Source organism: Pan paniscus, chromosome 7 (assembly GCF_029289425.2).
Source record: "Pan paniscus chromosome 7, NHGRI_mPanPan1-v2.0_pri, whole genome shotgun sequence".
In the NCBI taxonomy this organism is placed as follows: Eukaryota; Metazoa; Chordata; class Mammalia; order Primates; family Hominidae; genus Pan; species Pan paniscus.
In genome coordinates, this window is record NC_073256.2 from 162,646,716 (window position 1) to 162,669,535 (window position 22,820).

A 22,820-nucleotide genomic window follows, 5' to 3' on the forward strand; every position below is an offset into this window, starting at 1 on the left:
AGTTACAAGTTGAAATAGGCCATTTCTAAAGTGTGATTTTGTTTGTGTATGAGCCTTGATTACAAAGGGGAAAAAAACCCGCTTAATTTACATACAGCAGATGTAGTGCAGGATCCCCTGGGCTGTCTTTTCAGGTATCAGGAAACTTTGATGAAAGTCGCTTGTCTCATCTAGGAGTCATTTCATATTGTTTAGCAGAGCCTGGTATTAACATTTCCTTCCAAATGTTTACTGGAATCTGTGTGTTCCCTTCAAGTGATGCATACTAGGTGCACAGGCTTCCTGCCACTGTCATCCTAATCTTTCCGTGCAGACAGGAGCAGAGGGGAGAGCGCTGAGCCAGGCCCCAGCTTGCTTTTCTTTCCTGACTCAGCCCGGCTCCGCTGCACTTCTGAGCTCTTGCTGTAGGTGGTGCTGTTTGACCATTTTCTTCATGTGACCCTCCACTCGGTAATATAAATTCATTCGGAGGATGACCTGATATCAAAAAAATTCCTTTTGATTAGTAGAATCAACTTGTTTCTTCACACGATACTCTTCCCACTGAGACACATGGAGACAATTCTGACTCCAGGTTTGCAACCTTGAGATTTCTCTCAGATGCAATTAAAAAAACAAAAAAGCATTTTGAGTGGCACAGTGATGCCTAGTGCATGATCATGTTTGTCTGCTCAAACATAAAAGGGAAACTGGTGGGTTTGAGGATGCCCAGCAGCACGACAGCTGCCAATGTAAATGAGCGGTATAGAGAGAGAGGGGGCGGGAGGGGACTACAAACTTCAGAATATGAGCTGATTGTTTATAAGTTAAAAAAAAAAAAAAAAAAAACAAGTCAAAAGGGAGCCCAGGATGGTGCAGGAAAAAGGAGAAAGGAAGATTTTCCTTGCAGCTAATCAGGAGAGTTCATAAGGGCTGATTACATGTGTGGAAGCCTTAAGTTCTTTTTTTTAAAAAATGTGAAAGTTTGCATGTATGTATGTATGTATGTATAGCTTCGTGTATTACCATTATTATTGCAATCAGCAAATGGATTTACTTCCTTTATCTCATGGGCTCCTTCCCACTCACTTCTGGCAGCACATTTTCCTTTCTCCTTCATCCCAGAACACCAAAGAACAGATGCGCTTCCTAACCCTGGCTCCAGGGGACTTTATACAATGTAAACAGTGCACCTCTAACGTGGTTCACCGCTTAGAGAACGTGTGTCCCATTTTAAAACTGTGACTCCTTTATATTTTGCAGTGCTTATTTTAATAAGAGACATTGGACTTGTGACTTATTTTTCATGGAGGAGTGAGCTTAATGGTTGAAAGTAATCGATAAACTTGTTTTTCCTCTGATGCCATCAGCCAAGATCCTATGGCAATAGTAAGCGGATGACACTGGGCTGGCACCCCCTCCATAACATATTTGGACCATTTTTTTCCCCCAGAAGGCACATGCAATAGCTTTGGTTTGTAAGAGAGAGATGGTGTACTTGGTTTCCTTCTGTCACACTTTTGGTGAAATGAATTAGACTTTTAAATCAGGAAATTCAGCGAGATGAGTTAGATTTTTACACAAGAGCAGTGGAGGACTTCCAGCTGGTTGGGGGAATGATACAGAAATATCTTGCTAAATCAGGGTCTGGTGGAATGCTGCTCCCCTGGCAGGCTCCTCTTCACAGGGAGCAATCTGTGGGTTGCTTATAGAACAGAGCGAGCAGGAGGCATAGCATGGTCTTGCTCGTGGGAAGACCCGGTGTTCAGATGTTTGTCATTAGGAACTGGGTGTGGGCTTTTTCAAGCTAAACTGAAGCAGCAGTTCTATCAGGAAGAGCCTCCCAGATCAGCATCTTCTGTTTCTGGATACTCTCCCTTTGAAAAGCCAGATTTCAGCAAAAAGCTTTGCTAATGGTGAAATTGCACAACTGAAACCCTATGGGAGCAATGGGAAAGATGGAGAAAGAGGTGGTTATATCATGTACTTCAACAGTTTATTTAGAGGCTGTTGACGTTAGAATAACAAGCCAAGACAAACAAAAATACTCATTTTGGATGAAAATATTGTCTTTTCATGTTATTATAGATAGCTGAGTCCTAAGACTTATACAGAAACACATTTTCCTAATGAGTGGCTGATTTTTCTGGTTGTGCAAGTAATATCCAAATTATTGTACAAATTTTTGGCTCAGGAGCAAACATTGTATTGCATATTGAGCTAATCACTTGCCCTTTCTAAGGTAAGCCCTTACCTCTGCTTTCCCTTCATCTTGTCATTTCTGTTTGTTGGGTACAGGTTTCCTGTTGGTTCTTTCTTTTGGCTCTGATGTAACATGAATGCAGTTCTTAACATCCTTTCAGACATAAACACAACCTAGCTCATTGTTTCTGAGTTCATATAGAGGTTTTCTTGCCCCTGAGACTTTCGTGTCAGACAGCTGGATGTTGCTGTGTTCAAGGCTCTATATGTTGATTTTGTATCCTACAACTTTACTGATTTCACCTATCAGTTCAGTTCTAACAGTTTTCAAATTTTATTTATTTGTTTTTGTTTTTAAAATATTGTATGTTTCATTTTAGAGTCAGGAGGGTAGATGTACAGGTTTCTTACACAGGTATATTGCATGGTGCTGAGGTTTGGGCTTCTAATGATCCCACCACCCAAGCAGTGAGCATAGTAATCGATAGGTAGTTTTTCAACCCTTGCTCCCACCATCCTTCCCTCCCACCTTTGGAGTCCCACAGTGTCTATTGTTCCCTTCTTTGTGTTGAGTTCTAACCTTTTTTAAGTGAAGTTTGTAGGGTTTTCTATATATAACAAGATCACGCTGTCAGTAGAGACAGTTTCACTTCTTCCTTTCCTATTAGGATGCCTTTTATTTCTTTCTTTTGCCTAATTACCCTGAGAAGTGGTGTCCGTGGGCATCCTTGTCTTGTTCCTGATGGTAGAGGAAAAGTTTCAACTTTTCACCACTGATTATGGTGTTAGCTATGGGTTTGTCATATATGGCCTTTATTTTGTTGGGATACAGTCCCTCAATACGTGATCTGTTGGGTGTTTTTTTTTTTTAACCATGAAAGGGTTTCGAATTTTGTCAAAAGCTTTTTCTATATCTGTTGAGATGGCCATATAGTTTCTATCCTTTATTTTTCTAATATGGTATATTATATGTATTGATTTGCTTATGTTGACCCATGACATGATCATGGTGAATGATTCTTTCAATGTGCTATTGAATTTGGTTTGCTAGGATTTTGTTGAGGATTTTTGCATCTATGTAGATCAAGGATATTGGCCTGTCATTTTCCTTTCTTGTAGTGTTCTTGTCTGGCTTTGGAATCAGGGTAATGCTGGCCCTGTAAGATGAGTTTGGAAGTATTCCCTCCACTTCAGCTTTTTGGAAGAGTTTGAGAAGGACTGGTATTAGTTCTTCTTAAAATATTTGGTAGAATTAATCTGGGAAGCCATCTGGTTTTGGGTTTTTCATTGATAGGAGACATTTTCTTACGGATTCAAACTCCTTGCTTGCTATTAGTCTGTTCAGATTTTTTAATTTCTTCATGAGTCAATCTTGGTAGGTTTTATGTGTCTGGGAATTTATCCATTTCTTCTAGATGATCCAATTAGTTAGTGTGTAATTATACCTAGCAGTTTCTTAGGATCCTTTGTATTTCTGTGATATTGGCTATGATGTTTCATCTTTCATTTCTGATTTTATGCTATATTGAAAACATGAGGCATAGCAGGTAGGGGGCACTGGTCAGGACTTGGGGTATAAACTGGCAGATGTTAAGGTGGGTGATTCTGGTTAACTCAGAAACTCCGAAGTCCCGTGTGGAAGAATTAACTGCCTGTACTCACCTAGTAATGTATATCCTTGGTCAAAAAAGATCCAGCTGAGAATGTTGGATGAAGGGACCAAATCAATATTCATCATTATATTGAAAACAAGTCAGATTGGCTGTGGTCTTTTGACAGCAGGTCAGTGGCTAAGTCTATTTGAACAAAGTTAGGGCAGGTTCAAGGGAGAATCCTGAGATCGGTATTCTTTGTTCCATACAAACTTGCCTTTCAGTTTCTTCTCCCCATGCCTCCAGGATGTCCCTGCACAGCCCGTAGGGCCCCCTCCTTCAGTACCTTGCCTTACGAAGGGGAGAAAATGAGTTTTCCAATGTTAGCATATATTTAGCCTTCCAAAATTTTCTATTTCTATTTTAGGGGAGCTCTAGGAAAACAGCAGATTACTCTAAATCCCCAGGTAAAAATCTGAAATGGTGGAATTTCATATGACCAGGAGACATATTTTGGGGCAAGTGGGCTTTTCACAATCACTTGGACATGAAGGCATCTGCTGCTTCTATGCCTAAAATAGTCCTTCAATTTAGTAGTTTAATTCCTCTTCCTCTTTTTCAAATTTCAAGACAATACATGTAGTGACTGAACAATTTGGATCCAAGTTTCACTATTTAACTGCCAGTGTGACCTTGGGCGAGTCACTTAATCTTTTCAAGGCTCAATTTCATCATGTAAAGTAGAAGTACAAACAATCCCTGACTTAGAATATTTTGACTTATGATTTTTCAACTTTAAGATAGTTTGAAAGCAATACACATTCAGCAGAAGCTGTACTTTGAGTACTCATACAACCATTCTGTTTTCCACTTTCAGTACAGTATTCATTATATTACATGAGATATTCAAAGCCCACTTTATTATAAAATGGGCTTTCTGTTAGATGATTTTGCCTAACTGTAGGTTAATGTGAGTGTTTAAGGTAGGCCGAGCTAAGCTATGATGTTTAGTAGGTTAAGTGTATTAAATGCATTTTCAGCTTACAATATTTTCATAAGTTTATTGGAATATAACCCCATTGTAAATTGAGGGGTATTTGTAATAATGATATCTCTTCAAGGAGACTTTGTGAGCCTCTCATAGGAAAATGCATACACAGATGCATATAAATATATAATCTTTATTTTCCATACATATGATATTCTTTAAGGATATTCAAAAATCTGGAAACAGTTGCCTCCAGGGAGATAAATGGTAGTGGGTTGGGAAACTTTTAGCTGTATATGCTTTTGTACCTTTTGCATTTTGAATCAGATGAATGTATAATCTACATAAAATATTAAGATTAAAACATCACCAAATAACTTATCAGGAGTTTGGTGAACATAAGGGAAGGCCGCCTATGGTGGCTGTATTTTATTCAGTGTTGGTCACTGTTGGGCACTTCATAGAGTTTATTTCATTTCATCCTCACAAGCGCCGTAGGAGGAAGGGGCCCCAGAGGGATTCATGGTTAGAATAGCAGAGTAGGAGCATTTGGCAGCTATATTCTGTGTAGGCGATTACTTAAAAGATATTTTTGTTATAAAATGTTTCAAACATACAAAAAATATAGAGAATCAGTTTTCTATAGTTATTAAATATTCTTAATGGGTAGTCACAGAAATTATCATCCGAAGTGGGATATTCTTGAGAGAAAAAGGAGGTTCTATTTATAATTATGGCGGGATAACAAACTTAAGATGAACAGCTCTGGACAAACTGGGTTGTATGGTCCCTGGAAAACAAGGATTATTGTAAATGTGAGTCCCGCCTTGTGCTTCTCTCTGTCCCACCAAGAAAATATGATCTTGATACAGATGTTCATTGTGTCAAGGCAACCATGGCAACCATGATCTAGATACACTGTTCAAGTTTTATGCTGATCCTACCTATATATGTCTCAGGAACTTTCCAGAGTTTCCTTTGAGTGCTTCTAAATTTTGCATAAATGGTATGTTGTCCCTTGTCTCTTTTTAAAACCAGTAAGCCATTTTCCCTTCTTTTCCTGGAAAATTAAAGGAACAAAGACCAGGAAATAATGTATTAGCTAAGGTTCTGTTGATTGAAAGCAGCAGAACCTAATTCTGGCTAGCTTAAACCATGCTAGGATTTAATGAAGAATACTGCAGAATCTTAGATATCTTATGACTGGGAAAGAGGAAGTTCAGGCAGTTCCTGGGATGTCAGCAACAGGTAGCTGTCAATTAACTGCCCCCACACCACCCACTGCTGCCGTCATCAATATAGCACACCACAATGACTCCCAGCCTCTGCACGTCTGGGTTCCGGTGTTCAAATTCTAGAGACAGCAAGAGAAATCCCATTGAGTCAGGGATCCTTCCCTGGGTCACACTCCCTGCATATGGTCAGAAATGCAGGATTATGTACTAAAGACACAGCTAAAGAGGACCCACTTCACTGTTTTGGGACCATTTGCAGGGGAGGCAAAATTGTGAGCTACGCACTTAAAGAGGTGATAACCATAAGTTTGCAGGAAAAAAAAAATTGGAGAAGAGAAGGATAACACTATGCTACAGTTTCTTCTGAAAATGGATGAAGGGAATAGCATTTCCATTTGGAAATTCTCTCCTGGCATTTCAATATTTATGGATTCTGAATTCTGAGAAAAATCAGTTGAGAAATTAGGAAAATGGGAAGGAACATTCTAATTTTCCTGTGAAAATTACAGCTTAATAGTCAGTATAGAGAACTTACTGGCTTGAAGAAATGCACTGACTTCAAGTCAAGCAAGATGAGGAAGCACTGACATGTGGAGATGAAAGTTAAGGTGAACAGGACAGGAGCAGTAAAGGAGCCTCAGTCAGACTTTCTTGTATCTGTTGCTCTGTTACAAGTGTGTGTTCATGGCCTTGTCCACGGCTAACAGTGAACCATTTCTGCAAATAAATATTAATGTGTTCATAGGCATAGTATATGTTTTACAAATCCTATGAGAGGTTTTCTAAGAAATGCCAAGTTTTAGAAACAAAATATGCCCTTAAATCGGCAATTTTGACAGTTGCTTCTTTCTAGTGCTATTCATCTTGCCAGGAGATCAGAATGTTATGTTATTTAAATGGTATTGGAGGGGATGATTGATGCCTTGTTTAACAATGTCATGTAAACAATGATTAAAGCATTAAGTATTTGTGGTGTTACCTTTCAATCTTTAAAGGACTTTTCTTTAGCATTTATTTTGTGATAATATTCATTTCTTTTTAATGTTTTCTCTATTAATGCTATTGGATTTTATAATCTTGTTACAATATGTTGGCTCATAATAATAATAAATCATTTGTTATCATATCTTTTTAAAACAGAAGACTACTAAAACTTTTCATATAATCCTGTTACAGAAAAAAACGACTATTTGCTTGTTATTATAGTCACTTATTATTTTTCAAAAACTTGTAAGTGAAGTGTTATGAAAATCATATGAATTTGGGAATTCCCAAGCATTCTCAGAAATTCTATTTCCTTGTTCCCAAATCCCAATGATTAATATCTGCCAGGAGTCGGAAAACAGTGAAAGGAAGTAACATCCTATGTTGGATACCTGGTAGGGTTAGTGAAGAAACGTTATTGCTGAGCTCTGTGTTATGCTCACGAATGATGCCATTGAGGAAGTCACACTTGTTGAAAGGAACGCAGATACACAAAGAGTTTTGCTGCTGTCTGTTGGATAAGAACCCCCTGGTCGATTTAGCTCCTACTGCAAGTTAGAAAAATCAATCCAATGATAAATGAAAAGTGACCAGTGTGCTGGGAAATAACTTATTTTTTGGCTTCAGAGGAAATTTTAGAAACAGTGCCAAGTGAAACGTAAAAACAAACTACGAAGACGTTCATGAATTTCTCTCTGAAGCTGACAGCCGTATTTTAGCAGATGGAACTCCTACTATTAGCCCAACTCTTGGGTTGAAACAGTGTGTCCAGGAAACCCTATGTTAAAATGCAATGTGTTGGGGATATTGTTCCTCTATTTGCTTGAGTTAATTTTCAAATTAGTGTACTCTTGCTTAGCTGTGCTCTGAGGGAATGAACAAAAGATTGGTAAACTCTGATGGAGAACACTGGTCAGGCAGGGCACATAGAATCCCTGGGGATGGTGGTTCCTGACAAAAGGGGGAGGAGGACCTGAGCCAGGCTTGGGCTGGGCTGGAGGAACATGAAGATGGGATCTACTCACAACCCCCAAAACTGAGGGGTCCTGATAACACATTATTTCACCCTCAGCCATGCAAATTCATTATTTTTATGGATAAAATAGCTTTAAAAACTAATTTACATTGAAATGTTAAAATATTTATATAGAGATTAGAAATATTTATATAGAGATTATTGGGAATCCCCTCCTAAAGCCCAAACATAAAAACTACCAAAAAAAAAAAAATTCCGTGTAGGCTAAGATTGCAAATGACTGATGGAATGTAATTTAAATTAAACATGGAAAATATATTTCCTCTTTAATAAAGATCTAAATTCTATTCTTTTAAGGAGCCTTCAGAAATGAAATTCAACTATTAAAAAAGGTATAGAGAAGTCTTTAGAAAAGAAACTTTTCTTTTGCTGTATTATATAACAAAGAACTTTGATGAGAATAGTTCTAAAGTGTTTAATAATCGATTACACTGGCATTTCTAGGTATTGTGGGGAACACCTAGAAATTAAATCTTCATCTTTGGCAGATCAGAGGCCTATTATTTTTAGGTAAAACAATTAATATCTGCTTTTAATAAATCACAAATTTTGCAAGTTAGCCATTAATAGTAAGTGCTTTTCAAAGTTGGGCCCAATACATGAAAAAGCCAGAAAAACATACCTGCATTAGTTTTGCCCATCACCTTCTTATGCTGGCCTAAGGAGATTTATTAACAGCATTCAATATTTTAGGTAGGCTGGATGTGGTGGCTCATGCATGTAATCCCAGCACTTTGGGAGGCTGAGGTGGGAGGATGGCTTGAGGCCAGGAGTTCAAGACCAGCCTGGTCAACCTAATGAGCCCCTCGGTCTCTCTGAAAAGAAAAAAAAATTTAGGTATCCTGTGGCTACCTCCAAAAACAAACTCCAGAGGAACTGAATTTTTTTTTTATTTCATGTGTTGGGATAATGGCTTCTTTTGCAGTTACTTACGAAGAATTTAAGGGTCAGTAAAAATATTTTTTCATCCTAAATAACATGAATTCTCTAATTTGTGTGTGATATAACGCTAGATATTGTGCCAAAAGTGTTACATAGACATAATCCATGCCCGTTTTCAAAGATAATACTAATATAGAGAATAAGAATCATTATTATTGTAGTAATTATTATTTTAGTAATAGTAGTAATAATCAAAACAATTACATCAAACACTTATTAAACCCTTATGATGTGACAGGTACTGTGTAAGCAATCTCCACATATTAGCTCCTTAAATGTGATCACTGACCCCATGAGGTAGGTAGCATTATGTCCATTTTATAGATGCAGAAACTGAGCTTTGAAGAGGGAAAGCAACTTGCCCAAGGCCATGCAGGCAGTCATTGATAAGGGTGGGAAGCGAGAAGTTGAAGTCTGAGATGTAAGTTCACAGACACGAGTACGCAAACATGTACAAGATACTCATATGACATGTGGGGTTGCTTGAAATATGTAATTGACTTTCCCCAGCACAAGAAAGTGTTTGGACAGATTTCAAAGGGATCTAACACTTCCTTAGAGGACTGCCCTACGACATTTTCCGTGTGCTTTTCTGCCTCTTGTCTTATACTTTTGGCATTTCTTCTGCTCTTAGAGGCAATGAGTCAACAGCATATTTTTAGCACCTCCTGCGTGCATAGAAGTGGCCCCTGACTCAATGGGAGTGTATAACTACCATGGGCCAAATCAGTGTGCTTTCCTGTCAGCCAGGGGATTATAGAAGAACACGCTCCCCTGATTCCAACAGAACTTGCTGCCACTCTGATGTCTTCATTGTAAGGCCTCTAAATGAATGTTCAAGAAATTCATGTTAAAGGCACGTGTCATATGTGTAACTTGTAAACATTTGTGTACTTGTCTCTGTGTCCTTACACTTCAGGCTTCAACTCTTGTTTTTACCTTTATCAATGACTACCTGTGTGCTGTGTGGCTTTGGACCAATTGCTCACCCCCTCTAAAGCTCAGTTTCCGCATCTGTAAAATGGATATAATGCCATATATACATAGATATAGATAGACATACACAAATATATATACACAAATATATATGTGTGTATATACATATATATATAATATACAAACTGAAATATATAGTTATATAAATATTTCAGTTTAAGTTTCAAAAATCACTGGAAGGTATTTTTATAATACCCTTCGGCAATTTTACCTGCTGCCTTTGCACATTCTGGTGAATTTCTAAATGGAAGTCTGATAGAGATTAATCTTTTAATGCATCATAAATAAAAAAGAAAATCACAGAATGATGTAGCTGGAGAGGACCCTGGGGATCTAAAGTGTTTCATGAAAGATTAATGTCCTTGATCTGCTTGTAAGTGTTTTGGAAAAATCTTCCATGGTCAAATAAAACTTGGCAATGTTGGATTAAAGTTAAATAGGTTTTTTTTTCCTGCAGAACTTCATAGTCTTTAATATGCTAATGTGTTTTGTGAATCTACAAGGAATGAAGTGTTTCAATACTTATTTTACCCAGATTCTCATTTTGGGACAGGCTGGTCAAGCTGAGTCAGCTAGTATATTCTCTAGATGGAGATGATGGCTGATGCCTTTTTGAGAGCAAGAGAGTCCCCAGGGGAAGCAAGGGTATATCAGTTGCTCCTATTTCATGCCAAGGATCCTCAGTCTTTAGAGGCTCAGAGAAGGCTGAAAGGCTACTCTAGGCTATCAGGGCTACCATTCATTGTGACCCATGCTACAGAGAAGCTTTGAGCTCAGTGCAAAGGAGTGTCCAGCCCTTGAGAATCAGGAAAATTTATTTATTCCTGACCTAGTCCACTGAGGACATACAAGGAATGGGGCAGGGGAGTGTCACCAGCTATGGTTACAAGCTAGTCTGATTCTCTTTCATTAAGAAAACTGGTCCCTGTGAGTTTAGATTGGGAAGCACCAGGTTAAAAAACTTTTAGGCCAGGAGTGGTGGCCACTGTACTCCAGCCTGGGTGACAGAGTGAGAATCTGTCTTAAAAAAAAAAAAAAAGTTAAGTGATGTCTTCTGTTGAGGACCTCTCAGAACTTTTAATATGAAAGTGTGCATTGTGAAGAATGGGAGTAGAGTGTACAGGAGTTTTAAAAGCTACTTGGTCATGAAACTCTTGCTTTGTGCAGGATTCGAGGGGCACTAACATTCTGAGGAAAATATTTTGGGAAACATTGATCTAATCCAAACTTCTCATTTTACCAGCAAACAACTGTGGGGCCCTCTAAGTTTCCTTTCTCCATCATTGTGACAAATTCATTGGAATTAATTCAATTAAACCTGGGGTCAGCTTTGAAGAGATTTATTTAGCAGGTAAATCTGTTTTGTACATTTTGAGGTAGTTCTGAGTTTCCATAGTCAAAAACCACAGATCAATTTAACCAACTTTTATGGAATATCACCTATGGCCCAAAGACCCTTTAGCTACAGTGATGGTCTACAAAAATATAAAGTGTAATTCTTGCAATACAGGAGATTAGTAATAATGGTAAATATAATGATGATGACACCATGAATAGCTAACATTTATTGAATGCCTTTCTATTAGTCAGGCACTTTACTAAGTATTTTAATCCTCCCAACAATTTATGAGGTAGGGATTATAATAATTCCCATCTTATAGTGAGGACACTGAGGTTAGGAAATTATCCTAGCCTAAATGTTAAGTATAAGCATGAATAGAAAGGTGTTATCAGCCTATAAGACATTCCTTTATGAGTGATACAAAGTCCTATATAAATTCAGAGAAAAGAAAAGTGGTTTTAGAAATCCTTGATCAGTGAGTGTGAAGCACGTGGTGGCCTGGTTACTGTTTGGTTGCCCATCTGTCCTACCTCTGGGGATCAGCACCCCCTTACTTTGGAAGAATTGTTTTCCTTTTCACTGTAAGGTTCTTTCTGGCTATGTGGTAGGGCACATTGCCTCAAACAGCCCTGTTCCAGTCTTTGAGAACCTTGAAATTGGAACCAAGGGAAGAGGATTGCCTCTTGAATGGTAATTCTCTAAAATCTAGTCTGAGGTGCTGGTGCCTAATCCCTGGCTCTGTGGAAGGAGCTGGGCTGTGAGAGGGGAGAATGATGTTGATGTCAAGAGAGAGGCAGGTGCTAGGAGCAGAGAGATGGAGGCCTGGAGGGTTTCTGGGCTTCTCTGAGGCTTAGGGTTTGGATCATTGTCTTCGTTACTGGAACAAAGGATTTACCATACCTGCTCTTCTAGGAATGAAACTGTCCTGCTTTGCAAAATGAAGTGTCATTAGAAAGAGATCTTAAAAACCCCACACCATAGACAGGTGCACAGATCCCTAGAAGTGTTAAAGTTCTGTCTGTTGGATGCTAAGCCAAGACTCTTAAGTATGTTCTAAAGAGAAACTGGTGTGTGTAGGCTGTGCACTCCCAGGGAGATAAAAAGTTAGGAACTTTATGGGTTGGGCTTGGTGGCTCCCACCTGTAATCCCAGCACTGTGGGAGGCTAAAGTGGGCAGATTGATTGAGCTGAGGAGTTCAAGACCAGCCTAGGCAACATGGTGAAACCCCATGTCTACAAAAACTACAAAAATTAGCTGGGTGTGGTGGCATGTACCTGTAGGCGGGAGGGTCGCTTGAGCCCAAGAGGGAGAGGGTGCAGTGAGCCATGATTGTGCCACTGCACTCCACCTGGGTGACAGGAACTTTATGGGGAATGGGATCTTGGAGACTGAGTAGAGACTAGAGGAAAAAAAAAAAAAAAAACTACCTCCCCGACTGGCCACACTATTCTTTTAAAAAAATGTTAATTGACAAATTAAAATTCTATGTATTTACGGAGGTATAATGTGATGTTATGATATATGTATACATTGTGGAATAATTAAATCCAGAGAATTAATAGATTCATCACCTCAAAACCTATCTTTTTTGCGTTGAGAACATTTGAAATTTATTATCTTAGCAATTTTGAAATACACAATACTTCATTGTTAACTACAGTCACCATGCTGTGCTGTAGATCTCAACAAAATGTATTCTTCCTGTCTCAACTAAAACATTGTACTCTTTGACAACATTTCCCCATTCCTCTCACCCCCTCCAAAAACACCCATTCTTTATGTTGAAGAGAATGGCTAAAAAGTCCCAGCAGGTTTCAACTGACGGTTTCAGTGGTTTTCCCATCACACTTCAATGTTATTAATAGAAAGGGGAGGGGCAATACATAATTCGGACAGGCGGAAAGTACCATTGTAACCACTTTCTTGACTTCACAGAAAAAGTCCTCTTGTTTTCATCTGTAAAATGGGAACTGCGTGAATACCATTCTTCTTTTCTTCAGCCTCCAAAGAAAAAAGAGATGCAAAGCCTTTTATCAATTGCAAAACAGTATACAATGTGTGTTATTACTCACAGTTGTCTTACTGTGACCAAACACTTTATAAGCCTGCGGCAAGTCAGCCTCACTCTCAGGAAGTGGACAATATTTGGGGAAGGAGAAGCAGCAGGATATTTCAGGACAGTAGCCTTGGTGGGTCCAAAAATTCCTTGAGAGAAATGGGAGACAGAACTTTCTTCCTGCTTTGGGTTTTATCCTGTTAGTCTTTTCTCTCTTCACTCCTATTTTCTATGGAGAATTTCCTGGTTTTGGAATTTGGGTGCGTTTTATGGAGAGGAGGCAGAACATCTTTAGCTCCAGCAGAATGAAAGGATACATGCAAAGGAACCTAGCACAGTATGTGGTACCCAGTTCCCCTTTAACTTGGCTTTATTCATTCACTCCTGGTAGGGCATTAATAAGGGATTTAGCCCCCTCCTATTGAAAACGATTAATTCAGGGAAGAGTTCAGACAGTGTGGACAGATACAGTGTAGGCCAAGCCTGTTTCTAAGGCAGGAGCTGGGTAGGGAGGGTGAGAAGGGCGAGAAGAATAGGGAAATATTTGTCGTCTGTGTTGCTGCTGTTGCAACCACCAGAACAAACAAACAAGTGAAAAAAAAAAAAGAATTGTCCATACCAGAAAGTGTGCTGTTTTGGAGGAGGCTGGGGCAAGTGTGGATGGCTCGAATGGGTCCTGTTGGATTGAAGTCTGACAGTGGTGATTCCCTTCAACAAATGGTCGGGGTGGGAGGGTACACACACACACACACACACACACACACACACACAAACCCCACATGCAGCGCCCAGCCTCCGATTTCAGCGCTGGAAGGAGATAACCATTCTTAGCTCGCCTTTCCAGGGTTATTTTTGGCTGAGGCTGTTCGCTGATGGCAAAAGGTTTCAGCCCCCTCCCAAATCCCTCCCCGTCCTTGTTCTAAAGAGAAACTGGTGCGTGTAGGCTTCGCACTCCCAGGGAGACAGGGAGACGGGCCTGGCGCCGGAGAGGAACCCGGACTCTGCCCAAAGTCTCGCCGCCCGCCGGCTGTTTTCTGGCGGAGGGTGTGCCCCGGAGGGCGGCGATCGCGGGTGAAGGCTGGGGCCAGGCGCGGGTGGAGGCGTCACCGGGGTCGGGCTAGCAGGCCCTGGAATCAGGCTTTTGGGACACCCCGAAAGTGAGTCCAACTTGGGGAGAAACTGAGGGCACCTCGGGCGGTCTGGCCGCGGAGAAGGTGGGCGGGAGAAAACTTTACAGGCAGGCAGAAGCAATCTCCGCCGAGGGAGTCAGCGAGCGGCCGCGCGGAGAGGAGGGGCGGGCGGTCCCCAGGCGGGCGGGCGCAGGGCGCGGCCCTGCCGGAGAGGGGGCCCGGGCGCGAGGCGGAGTCCCGGCGCGCGGCCAGGCTGGTGGAGGCCCCCGGCAGGCTGCAGATTCCCTCCGGCCCCGGGAGCCGCAGCAGGACCGGCCAGGAGGCGCCACGGAGGGGAGCCCCATCCCGGTGCTGACAGCGCCCACCGCGCCCTACGAGGACCGGCGGCCGGCCGGCGGCGGGGGTCTGCGGCGACCCACCGGCCTCTTCGAGGGCCAGTGCAACTACCTGCCCAACTTCATCCAGAGCGTGCTGTCGTCCATCGACCTGCGCGACGGTCAGGGCTGCACCATGGTGGTGGGCAGCGACGGCAGGTACTTTAGCAGGACGGCCATCGAGATCGTGGGGCAGATGGCCGCGGCCAACGGGGTGAGTGTCCGGATGCCCCTCGCTTCCCGCCGCGCCGCCGCCATGCCCTCTCCTAGCCCTTGTCCCCCTGCTGCCTCCGGGCCCAGCTGGGAGGCCCCTGCCCGGCCCCGGCTTTGCTTCCTCACTCCCGCGTCCTCACCCTCCAGCGCCCCACTCCCGCCGCGCTCGCAGCCTCCCCGGCGCACCCCGGACACTGGGTTCTATTAGTACCCACCGCCCCCAAAAGCCTTGAGGGGTTTCCGTCGTTCCTGGAGCAACTCCGGGCGCCCTGGACTCTTCTCCGACTCTGCGCACATCCCGCACCTGCTCATTTTTCTTTCGGACATTCTCTTACCCGGCCCTGTGGATTCCAAGGCAGCTCCCAGTTTTCCATATTGTTCCCAACGCGTTCACTGCCCACAGTCCCCACACAAACTTCTTTCCCAGGCTCACAACATAGTCCCTCTGCCCCGTGCCCTTTTTGCAATAATCTGCCAGTCCCCTAAGTCTTAGCTCTGCCTATTTAACAGTAGTGGTGTCTCAGAACACACACACACACACACACACACACACACACACACACACACACACACACACGATCCCTGACATATTTGGCAAGAGTAGGCCCTGAAGGTTTTTAATATTTTGGTTCTTTAACCCAGTGGAATTACTGAATGATTTATTGAATTAGGGTAGGGATGGAGTGGATCCATTTGTTTGATGCTAAACAGCCTGAGCTCGCAGTTCCCAGGGGGCATATCTCTAAATGGTCTGAAATGAGATTTGCAGTGGTTTTCTTAATGCAATTCCCAACTTCTCTCCAAATGCCTTTTGACATTTAACAACATTTCATGCCTCTTCCCCTTTCGGTTTTCATCCTTGTTTTCTCTCCCTTCTCCCACGACCTCGGTAGTCTTCTGCAATCTAGATTCTCAGACTTTGGGTTTTTCTCCCTCTGCCCCTTTCCTCTCTGTCCTATAACTAGAAGCACCTTTTGGCATAGACCCGTATCCCAGTTTCCTCTTTCCCAGGTCCAGCAGCATCTCAAGGACATCTACAAGAGGGATACCTAACTTCAGGGGTCTCTGAATTATATGTGGGAAACATCGTCTAAAAAAGTAATTTTATCCTTATTCATGCAACCAGACCCACACTCATAGAACTTTTCTTTAAGGGGAGTGTCTTGCAGATGTATAAATGAGTGTTAACATCTTTAAAAGCGAAACTCAACAATTCCCTGGCATTTGAATTCCCTCCTTCCTTCCCAACCCTCTCCTTTTCATTTTCTCATTTATTATTAAAAACATTTTTAAAGGATCTCCGTGCTTCATATTTATCTACTATAATTCCTCCTTCTCGGTGTTGCAGGGATGGGGAAAGAGGATTTTTTAAAAAACACAATAAAAAGCAATTGGGAGAAACAGCGCCAGTGGTGTTGGGGTGGGTAGTGGAATTGTGATTTTTGACTCCAATAGACAATGATGCTGGATATATGGGGTTTGATTTCTCTCTGGCTCCTCACTTGGGATTGATGAAGTTTGGCTAGAGTCAGGGAGTTGAAGAGAGGTTGACAAATGGACTTTCACTCTTCTCTGACAGGCTGTTCCTGTGGAGTGATGGAGAATAATGAGCCTTGGGAGAGCTATGGGAGCTCTCATACTCCTTCCCGAGCCAATTTTTTAGGGAGTGAGAGAAACATGGCCTGTCCAATACTTGTTGTGGGTCAGGATATTTTTGAAGCTACGGTTGTTGATTTGCATGGGAAAATTATTATGTCTTATTATTTCTTGTCCCACTTTACCATAAGGGCTCCTCAGCTTCTTACTTCAATGGGTCTTCCATGACAAACACACTTTATTAACTCTAAGAGTGGAATTTATTTTAACAGATAATTAGCATAGGTCAATATATGCTTAAAATAGAGTCAAATTAAACCTACTAGCTGTTATAAAGGACAGATGACAAAATCCACATAGAAGCATCGACTTTTAAATAATCTGAAAGTACTACTTCTAAGAGGGGTGGGCATGGGTGAAGGGAATGGTGGACATGTTTCAGAATTTCAAACAGCCAACTTTAACCAATCTTTTTCTCATTTTGTTCACCTTCTTGGGGGCTTATGCTAAAGTGAAGTGAGCAGCCATAAGGCTGGCTTCAGGAGAAAGGCGGTCTAAAAGAACTGAATAATTATAAGCAAAATTGGTCTTGAATGATTGAAAATTGATGAGAATGTGCTTGTCTCCTGATTTGGCATCCTGAGTTAGACTCAGGAATACTGAACTTGGATCCCAAAGGCTTTGGTCTTTTTTGATATCCTATTGGATAATCATAAGCAGGCTAGAAAAATAGGAAACTAGAATTTATTCTCTTTGAACTGACAAATCTGACCAGTGGGCTGCATTCTCTATATCTGAAAAATCTTGGTTTTGATTGAAAAAGTTAATTTTACAAAGCAATTTTCTTTTTTTAAATTAAATTTCATTTTTTTTTTTTTGAGACAGGGTCTCACTTTGTTGCCCAGGCTGGAGTGCAATGGCACAGTCTTGGCTCACTGTAGCCTTGACCTCCCCAGATTCAGGTGATCTTCCCACCTCAGCCTCCTGAGTAGCTGGGGCTATAGGTGCACGCCACTACGCACAGCTGATTTTTGTGTTTTTACTACTCATAGGGTTTCTCTGTGATGCCCAGTCTAGTCTCAAACTCCTGATCTCAAGAGATCTGCCTGCCTTGGCCTCCTAAAGTGTCATGAACCACCATGCCCAGCCTACAAAGCAATGTTCTAGGAAAAACTACAGTTACTCTTTGATTATGTAATTGCTGGAGAAGAAAAGCATGGCATTTCTAAAGTGATGAACTATATTACTTATATTTTAATATCTCATAAAGTTTGAAATAGACATTTCAAACATAAACATGTATAAAAATTTTTATAAATTAAAAATATAAAATCAAAAACATTATAAAATTATTTTATTATAAAATTATTATAGAATCAAAAACATTATAAATTTAAACAACTTTTTAAAAAATTTATTTTGGGATTTCCCATGGAGTGATGGAGAATAATGAGCCTTGGGAGAGCTATGGCAGCTCTCATACTCCTTCCTGGGCCAACTTTTTTAGGAAATGGGAGAAATATACCCTGTTCAATGTTTATTGTGGGTCAGGATATTTTTGAAGCTATAGTTGTTGATTTGCTTCAAACTTTAAAAAATTTATTATAAAATTATGGGATGTAAACAAATTTATTATAAAACTTTGAAATTTTCAAACTTTCAGAAAAGCAGAGAGATGAGATTAATGGCACTCATAGGCAAACATAGAACATAGATTGTAAACATTTTGCTATATTTGTGTCATGATTATTTTTTGCTTGTGTTTGAAAGTATATTAAAGAAAATGATATTTTACCCCTAAATTCTTTAGTGCAGATTTCTAAAAAATAAGAACATTTTCCTGTATAGTTACAAAATCATCTTTTCAAACAAAATAAAAAATAGTTTTTTTATATCATTTATTACCCAGTCCACATTCAGATTTCCTCAAGTATTATGAAATGTCCTTTTATTTTTTGAGACAAAGTCTTGCTGTTTCACACAGCCTGAAGTGCAGTGAAACAATCATAGCTCATTGCAGCCTCAAACTCCTGGGCTCAAGTGATCTTCCTGCCTCAGCTTCCTGAGTAGCTAGGACTATATGTGCACACCACTATGCCCAGCTAATTTATTGTTTTTGTAGAGATGGAGGTCTTACTACGTTGCCCAGGCTGGTCTCAAACTCCTGGCCTCAAGTGATCCTTCCAGCTTGGTCTCCCTGAAATATCTTTTGTGGCTGGTTTGTTCAAATTAGTTTCTTCTAATCAAGGGACACACATTGCATTTGATTATTTAGCTCAAGACTTTTTTAACCTGGAAAATACCCTCACTCTTTGTTTATGTATTTATTTAATGAAATTGACTTGTTGAAAAACTAGTCAGTGGTCCTGTAGAATATTTCCCCTTCTGGAATTTTCTGGTTGCTTTTTATGGTGTCATTTAACTTTTCACTCTGTTTTTTCCTGGTTAACTGGAAGTTAGTTCTAAAGGCTTTTAGGCCTGCTATAACAAAATACCAAAAACTGGATGACTTATAAAGAACAGAAATTTATTTCTCACAGTTCTAGAGACTAGCAAGTTTAAGATCAAGGAGCATGCGGTTTTGATATCTGGTTAGGACCAGCTTTCTGGTTCATAGATTGGCCTTCTTGCTGGGCCCTCACATAGTGGGAGAGACTAGCTAGCTCTCTGGGGCCTCTTTTATAAGGGCACTAATTCCAATCATGAAGGCTCTGTCCTTATGATCTAATGACCCCCTAAAGGCCCCACCTTTTAATACCAGCACCTTTGGGGTTAGGATGTCAACATATTAATTTTGGGAAGACATACACGTTCAGCCCATTGCAAGGTTTAGTTAGATTCAGGTTCAACTTCTTTTTTTAAAGACTATTTCATAGGCAATAATGTGTATTCACATCCCATCATTAGTGATGGTGAGATGATCGTAAGGTTAGGGTGATCACTGCCTATCTCCTCTGCTATATTCCCCCTTGGGTCAAGCCAGTAGTCTGTGACGTGAACTTTGTACCATGTGTATATTCAGTTATATTCTGTATCAATAGTTACTTGATTGTTTTAGCATTTATTAATGATCCTTGCTTGATTTGATTATTTCATTAGGGGTTTCAAAATGGTGAATTTCTAATTCTCTAATTCTATCTACATGTTTTAGCTGGCATTTTTCTATAAGCAGACCATTTTCTTCACAACTGGGTTATTTGGCTACCCTGAAACATAGTTCCTTCCGGGAAGGCAGAACATATGTTTATTTCTGTCTTTTAAAAATTACTGGTGTTTGGAGTGAAGATTAGGTGAGGTAACTACCTCCACAGGTGACAAATGAATTTTGTTTTGTCTCACTTTTGCTTTTTTGAATATCACTGTGGATGCTTGGATTTTTATATTTAATTTGAATGGATTAGGGAATAAATGAGAAGATAGGTTTTATCTGTTTCTGTAGTTTTTATGTGGCTGTGTGAACTTACTTTTAAAAATTCCCAGAAATATTTTAATTCCCCTTGAAAGATATAAACTATGTCATACTATAAAGCAAAAGAAAAACCAATCATGTGAAGAGTAAATAGTATCGTTTAAACGAATTGTGGTTAAGCTTAGTTTGTAACTAATTAGTTTTTTATTTTCTTTCTACTTTTATCTGCTTCAGAGCCTCTTCAGTGGTTTAGATCTTCTATGTGTCAAATTGTTCTAATCTCCTAAAAAGTTTAAGAGCTAAAATACAACACAATGACTACAAGAATGCCTTTGTCCTTTTCTGGGTAGGTACACCTAAGGCAACTTCTTTTTCTCTTCTTTGTTCTCTTCTTCTTTCTTATTCTTAAATCATCTTCAATATTGGACAGATGACAGCACTGTGCCTGCCTCAAGATGTTTCTGACTTTTTCTTTTTCTTTTTCTTTTTTTTTTTTTGAGATGGAGTCTTGCTCTGTCACCCAGGCTAGAGTGCAGTGGCACAATCTTGGCTCACTACAACTTCTGCCTCCTGGGTTCCAGTGATTCTCCCAACTCAGCCTCCTGAGTAGCTGGGGTTACAGGCATGCACCACCACGCCTAGCTGATTTTTTGTATTTTTACTAGAGACGGGGTTTCACCATGTCGGCCAGACTGGTCTTGAACTCCTGACCTCAAGGGATCTGCCTGCCTTGGCCTCCCAAAGTGCTGGGATTACACGTGTGAGCCATTGCGCCCGGCCGTTTCTGACTTTTTCTAAAGTCTTCTTTCTCTGGAGATGACGTTATATAATAGCACTGTTCAATAGAAGTTTCTTTGATGATGGAACTGTTCTATAATCTGCATTGTCCCAGCCACTAGCCATATGTGACTACTGTAACACTTGAAATGTGGCTAGAGCAACTGAAGAACTGAATTTTGCATTTTACTTAATTTTAATTAATTAAAATAGAAATGCAAATAACCATAAGTGGTTAGTAGCTACCATACTGGACAGCAAAGATCTATAATTCAGCATTTAAAATCGATTTTGTTTTGTTTTCAAAAATGGAGTCAGACTGTTACAACCCAAAAGAACTGTAGGTTAAATTCAGATAAATCACCAAATACTACATACACATTTGGGAAATCCAAACCAGATTTTTTCATGTGATAACCACACCCTCTTTTGACTTTAGCCTTGGAGGTAATGGAGTATGGCAGAAAAAACCCTGTATCAGCAGCTGGAAGACTCACCTTCTTTTCCTAGCTCTGCCATATATTGACCAAAAGAGTCAAAGTCCATTCAGATGGTTGAGGGGCCTTGGAATTTTGTTTTTGGTTTTCACATACAAGTTGGAGGGCAGATGCATTAGCCTCTTGAAATACCCAGAAACCACTTGTTTCCTCATCTAAAAATCAGGTATGACAGGATCATTTAACTATCCTGGAAATCAGATGAAGCACTGCATATGAAAGCACTTTGTAACATCGATAGCACTGGGAAATGTAAAGACCTTTTACTGAAATATAAAGGTGTATGGTCAACTGAATACATCTCAGATAATTATGATTTGACTGTATGTATTGAATATAACCTGTAGTGGGCCCCTTGGTAAACAGCTTACAGTTTTGTTGCAAGTTTTAGCCAAGAGAAAATTTATTTGTTGACTAGTCATGCCCTTTATTGGCCACATGATGAGCAGCAATGATATTAACACACAGTGCACCTTGCAGAATTCAAGAATGTCTCAGTGTCTTGTGAACTAGGAAGCTGAAATGCAGTGGTATGCAGAAGGCTGGCTCAGTAGGAGCCTTGGGAGTGTCCTCCAGATAGATGTTTGTGCAGGTTGTATTTGATTCCAGTTGGCCATGAAAAGCTGGTTGCTCTAAAGAATGAGAATATACTTGGTTTTGCATTTACTAGAACTATCTGGGGAACAAATCTTGGGGTGGAAGAAAGAAGGGAGGGAGGGAAAGCTGTGCTTCAATACCTAGGGCTTCTTTCCTGGAATGGATCTGAGAATCTGGGATTGGGTGGCTAATATCTCATCTCTAGAAGGGAGAAAGAACTGGGTGGTGATGGCTTTGTATTTTCTACTGGAGTTCACTACAGAATAGGTGAATGGAATGGGCTGCTATTATCCAGACATTAGGGAGGACAGGTTTGTGATACATTAGAAAACTTGAATGAGCCCTTCTATGATTCTCTCTTCCCTCTTTCTGCTTCCCTTTCTGAATCACCATCCGCAGGTTGTGGAATTAGCAAATCTATTATGTGAGCAATAGCAAACTTACAGAAGCCCTTGGCTCCATCTATCTCCCTGTTTGTGTCAGTTCTTTCTGGATGCTTTTAGTCTGTGGTCTTCATTCACTCTTTTTATGGGGAAGTAAAAGGAGTGGGACAGATTATGAGAACAGCTGGGTCCTCCCAGTTGCTGGGGTGGTTATTTTAAGCTTTGTTTAATGTGTCCAGAGACCCAGATGGCATTTTTAACTAAGCTGCTTTATTAAATCTTGTGATAAAGCATAGTGATGTTTATTGAAAAGGCAGACACACATCAGCAACATTATGCGTGAAACTTGCTCTAAGAATTTTCTATAAAACATCTGTTCTCTTTGAGCCTTTTGTGAACTCTGGAAGTTTGCTAGTTTCTATATAGACTTGAGGACAAGAAGCTGGAACCCACTTTTGGAGATGTCCAAGCATAGGTATTGGAATCATTAA

At 40.4% G+C, this 22,820-nt stretch overlaps 1 protein-coding gene across 1 annotated transcript in view; it reads left to right on the top strand.

The window, feature by feature from the left end:
* The first annotated feature begins 14,682 nt into the window (after nucleotides 1-14,682).
* The window catches only part of LOC129397839 (tubulin beta-8 chain-like), a 98,101-nt gene continuing 89,963 nt past the window's right edge, over nucleotides 14,683-22,820 (top strand). Inside the window, 1 exon segment of the mRNA XM_063606516.1 lies at nucleotides 14,683-15,071. Coding sequence (XP_063462586.1) covers nucleotides 14,994-15,071 — 78 coding nt within the window. The 5' untranslated portion in view covers nucleotides 14,683-14,993.